This window comes from Cucumis melo, chromosome 3, assembly GCF_025177605.1.
Source record: "Cucumis melo cultivar AY chromosome 3, USDA_Cmelo_AY_1.0, whole genome shotgun sequence".
NCBI classification, from domain to species: domain Eukaryota; kingdom Viridiplantae; phylum Streptophyta; class Magnoliopsida; order Cucurbitales; family Cucurbitaceae; genus Cucumis; species Cucumis melo.
The window spans coordinates 4,235,060-4,241,088 of record NC_066859.1 but is presented as its reverse complement, the minus strand read 5'-3'; the positions used below and the strand labels follow the sequence as shown (position 1 = coordinate 4,241,088).

The 6,029-nt window shown below is 27.6% G+C and overlaps 1 protein-coding gene across 1 annotated transcript; it reads left to right on the top strand.

Annotated features, from left to right (window-relative positions):
- The first annotated feature begins 5,639 nt into the window (after positions 1-5,639).
- On the top strand, positions 5,640-6,029 carry LOC127148600 (uncharacterized). The gene has a single exon (XM_051082686.1). It carries the CDS (start codon positions 5,640-5,642, stop codon positions 6,027-6,029), a length of 390 nt encoding a protein of 129 aa, XP_050938643.1.

Below are 6,029 nucleotides of genomic sequence, written 5' to 3'. Positions count from 1 at the left end.
GGTCGGGTACGAGTGTGCGGCTCAGGTTCCGGAGGCGCGACACGACTGAGCTTCGCGGGCTTCGACGACCGGCGTGCGGCGTACGACAGTGTGGCTGATCGAGCAGCTGGCGGAAGAAGTCAGCTGGAGAGACGCGGGTCGGCTTCCGATCCGCGAAGGTTGTCGGCTTGAGAGACGCTCGATTGATGGCGACGGCTCGACTGGGTGGCGATCGACTCGGTTGTTATGTGACGAACGCTCGACGGCGACGACTAGTAGAGAAGGGAGGGGTGGCGGCTTGCTAGGGTTTCTTCTTTTGGGTTTGGTTGAAGAGGAAGATGAATAGTGCAAGCTATTTAATGCCACAATAATAATTCTTTATCATTATTATTATCTTTTCTTTTCCCCAAAAAATCTCATACTCTGATTCTTCAATTAAACCCAACAAAATCTCCCTCTTTGAAATTCAATTTCAACCAATCACATCAATCCCTTCTCTTTCTTTTTCTTTTTCCAAATAATATATCACCATTACCTTTAACAAAAAAATTCAATTCTCTCTCTCCTCATCCCAAATATCTTTATCTTCAACATATAACTCTACCAATCTTATTATCCAAATCAATATAATTATGTCCTCAACTTAAATAATTATGCAAATAAAAAATATCACTAGTGAAGTTGCCTCAAATAAATTAAAAATTTCACTAACTACACTTAGGATAATGAAAATGAAAATCTAAATTGTTGGGGCGTTGCACAAATCATTCCACCAACATTTGCTAGCATGAATGGGAAGAGATATATAATTATTAAAAACTCTTTGAAGTGCAACGAAAATCCTTAATAATTTTTTGTCCTTATCTGTCAATCATACAGAAAAGAATTTGCTAGAGGAAAAAGTGTAGATGAAGGAACGAAAAAAAAATCTTTATCTATCATTATTTAAGTTAAAAAAAATGAATTTTGAGAGATATTGAGTTGTGTGCAAAAGAAACCAAAAGAAGACTCCTTTTGAGACTCCTTTTATAGTAACAAGAATGACATTGCAAAACTACAAAAATTTCAAAAATTTTGAAACCAACGTAATTATAAATTAAAGGTAAAGTCATAAATTTTAGAGTAATTTTCTTTTTAGAAATAAGTAGATAAAATACATTTCAAATTCTACATTCTTTAACATTTGATTATATTTAATGATAATTAATATATAGAAATCATTTTTATTAATAGAATTCAATTAAAAGGGTAATGATAAAAGAAAGAAAAGCTAAAAAATGTATTTGATTTAAAAAAATGACAAAATTACCCATCAAATTAATAATGAAAAAATAGTTATAAAACAAGTGTAAAATAGGGAGAAAAAATTTCTCTATATACGGACTTTTATATATAGTATAGATTTTATACAAATATCTTAAATTTTTATTTATTATCTTAATTAAGATTTCGTGTTTTTTAGAATCATTTTAAACGCGTTCACATGGATTATAATTAAAATTGATTTTCGAAAATATATATAATATAATACCATAATTATATTATACCACATTTATTATCTATTTTATAACTTACCAAATTACTGTAATAAATAATCCAGATTTATATTTGCATTTAATAGTAGGATATCATTTATTGGATATTTAATTTTAATATAGTATAAAGTTGAATATAATATGATAATAGTGTATTGAATAATTTCTACAAATTGAATTTATTCAATTTTTGATCTTGTTCTTTCAAATTTCCAACTTCTTCAAGTATATCTAGTAAGTGCAGAATTTTTTCGTTCATATTTATTTCTCTTCCTATTTATGTAAATTTTGCCATATATAATTTCTTTTTAAATTTTCGTGGATTTTTTCGATGAACAAAAAGTACAGTGAAGGCATAATCCGATCATCTTCTTTAAATAATTTTTTCATGTTGTTAATTTTTTTTATTAAATTTGTTTCTTAAATGTGTCGTCAATAATATAAAATATTTCATATATAGAATATTACAATAACAATGACACATATATTTTGATTATTTTTTATCATGTATGGACAAAATTGCAGTATATGTTAATTGTATTTTAAACGATTTTTTTAAGTTCATATTAGTTTCATTACTATTATATATCACTTCATATTATAATTTTGTTATGTGATTTTATTAGATATATACACCTATCGGTTTACAATAATACGTAATTTGTGACACATATAGTTTTATTATTTGTTGTATTGACAGTTATATTAGTGAATGAATATTTATCATGTATAGACAAAATTGCAATATATTTTAATTGTATTTTCAATGATTCCTTCCTGTGTATATTTGTTTCATTATTATTATATATCATTGCATTTTTAAAACAATTTTGTATTGTGACCTATTATACACCTATATATTTAAAATATACATAAGCAGTAACACATGTAGCTCTATTATTTCTTGTCAAGTATGGCCAAAATTGCTGTATATTATGATGGTCATCTCCTTCGACTAATTGTTTCATGTTATTAATTTTATTTATTAGAATATGCAATATAGTATACAATATATAATAAATTTCTTTTCCGTTTCCTTTTCGTATTTAATAGTAATGTGTAGTTAATGAACTTCTTATTTAAGTTTCTAGACTCTAGACCATTTATTTCTTTTTAAGATCAATGGTGCACCCTACGAACATACAATATAAAAAATATCATATAGTTTACGGTATATATCATATATCATTAAGCATTAAGCATCACACACATAATATATAATTAAGTAGCAGACACATAATATTTCATATATGTTACAATATATATTAAACATCATTAAGCATTAAGCATCACACACATAATATATCATTAAGCAGAAGACACATAATATATAATATACTATATAGTATATATAAAATATCATTAGCAATACCTTTTCCTAATTGTATTGATATAAATTTGTACTTTCATATTATGTAAAATTTGTTACAAAATTAAAATAAATGTAAAATATGCATTGATTTGTTGTTATCTAATATTATGTTAAATATATAGGGATATATAATGATCTATTTAATCAAAAATAGTTTTAGTCACGGTAAGATTTTACAAATTAACTTCCAATATATAAAATCAATGCAAGTTTGATGAAATATAATAAATATATATCAAAAATTATTATATTACATTGAAATATACATGAAAAACAATGCAAAATGAAAGAAAATGACATGGTATATATACTTGACTGACTGTAAATAGGAGTATATATTGTAAATTACATGACATATATACTTCATTCACTATAAATTTTCTTTATTGGAAAAATTTACCAAAAAAATTCACTAGCATACTATATTTCAAAATTTCATACACATAATTAATAATATGAAACAAGTATGCACTCACACAAAAAATTTGAAAGAGATGAACGGAATAAGAAAAAATGAACGGAATAAGAAAAAATGGACAGATATAGAGATTGGAAAGTGAGAGAGATCAGACTGAGTGAAGAATTTTTTAACAAAATCGTCAAAAGAAAAATAATTAAAGGGTAATTTTGATTATAATATTACTATAATATAATTAATCGCATACCATATTTACATAGGATATCTAATAAATGCAAATCTTAATCACATGCGATTTTCCATTTTCCTTATTTCATTTTTTTATTTTTAATATATAATTAATAATAAAGATGGATAGTTTGGTCTTTTGGGCTCTACATTTGTGTAAAATTGAAGCTCATTAGAACATTTACGAAAAATTTGATAACATTAGGTCAAACTTGTAACAAAGCACCCCTATTTAGGCTATAATAATTTAATAAAGATTTGGTCAAAAGACATAATTTGACTATAAAATTTCACGAATATCCTAAAACAAGATTTTTTTACTTAATTAGGAATTCACATATTTGTAGGACGATTTTAATCTTATGATTAACATTAATTATTTAAGTAATTTGAAATTAAGAAGTATATTTTGCGTTATTTACATTATATTTATCATCATTGTCTAAATTATAACTTCCTTAATTATGATCATAATTATTAAAGAAAAAATGTGACCTTATATAATTTATTTTAAATTATCATTAAATAATATATCTTTGAATATGAAATAATTTTTAAAATTTTCTTTCTTAATTATTCATTAGCATAATTTTTACATCCCATTTTCGTCGTTAACAGTCATTCTTCTTCGTTACATCTGTCGCCAACAATTTATCCAATTTCTCCACCTATTCCGGTACATCCTCCGCCGGAAAGTTATCGGATTTCTTTACCAATTCCATCCAGCTACGTTCTTCATCTCCTATTTAGTCCATGATCGATTCTGATTCCGTTATCCACATAATCTCAATTTATTTCGCCCTTTCGTTCTCCTTATGCATCCAGTTAGTTGTCTTCCTCAATTCGTTTACTTTTTTTTTTTGTACTTCATTAAATCGTAGTATTTCTACAACATTTAACGTTATATTCTGGAATATTTGTTTTAGATATATACCACTTCATATATATAATATTGCACATATTTTTATGAATCCTTTTCTAAAATAATGTATTTTAAAAAACTAATGTCAAAAATAGGGTGGAAGCCAAACTATTGATAAAAATAGGGTAGTTTTGTGGAAGTCGTGCACCTCGTACACGACTTTGCTTGCGTGGACCCCACTTCCTTTATTTTAAAATTTAAAGGTATTGAATATATATTATTTATTTATTTATTTAATATTTAATACGTGGGTCCCACAAGTTTTTAATTTTTAAATTTAAAGATATTATATACGTGGGCCCCACCCTATCCCATAATCTTCTCCTCACCATCCTAATATTTCATTTAGATATATACCACTTGATATATATAATTTATAAATATATGTTGGCATACAGTTTTCAAAAAATATGATATATCGGTTCTATTATTTAGTGTATATATACCCCTTCATATATACAATAATACATATAAATTGACATACATTTACCGAAAGATAGGATATGTTAAATTGATTTATGAATAGTATATATGAAATAATACATTGTATATTTTACGAATGAAATGTTGTATTTTCAATTTGTTAAATTGGTTTATATATTTCATTTCAAATATTCATAGTATATGTAAAAAATAATAAGTTATGTTTGAAACAATAGTGATTATGTATGAAGGGTAGTATATTAAATATAATAAATTGAGGAACTTTGATTAGTATGTTGGAAATTTATGGAAAAATATGAAAATAAAATAATTGAACTAAAAATTGGAATATAAATATTTTAAATAAAATTCTGAAACAACATACTAAAAGTATAATAATAAGAAGGAAAACTAATTCAATATTCTATCTGCTGAACTAGATTTTGGAAGATATGCTGTGAGCTTGTGTGCTGTAGTTTTTAGGGAGTTGGGACTCTCATTTGCATTTGATGGAGTTCCCCTATAATAACAGTTACAAGGCTACCATTAGCATGACAACGTTTGAGGCTCTGTATCACAAGTATTATAGATCTCCCCGTATGTTGGGGTAAGGTTGGTGAGTAGAGGATGTTAGGCCCTGAGTTAGTTCAGACCACCAATGCGGCCATACAAAAGATTAGAGCTCGTATGTTGACAGCACAGATAAAACAAAAGAGTTATGCTGATGAATGACGTAAGAATCTAGAGTTTGTTGTGGGAGACATGGTTTTTCTGAAGGTAGTACCTATGGAGGGTGTTTTGAGGTTCGAGAAGAAGGGAAAGCTAAGTCTACGTTTTGTAGGGTCATTTGAGATACTTGAGCGAATTGACCCCATAGCATATCGTTTGGCGTTGCCTCCCTATTTTTCTGCAGTTCATGATGTGTTTCACGTCTCTATGCTGAGGCAGTATATGGCAGACCCGACACATGTAGTTGACTTTAAGCCATTGCACATTAATGAGAACTTGAGTTACAAGGAGCAACCCGTTAAGATTTTGGCAAGAGATATCAAAATGCTTCGTAATAGAGGAATTGCGCTGGTCAAAGTTCTTTGGCGAAACCACGGAGCTGAAGAGGCCACATGGAAGAGACAGGATGACATGAGGGCCTAG

Excerpts from the sequence above, each read along its gene's own strand:
- LOC127148600 (XM_051082686.1), top strand. The coding sequence starts at position 5,640 with ATGGTTTTTCTGAAGGTAGTACCTATGGAGGGTGTTTTGAGGTTCGAG.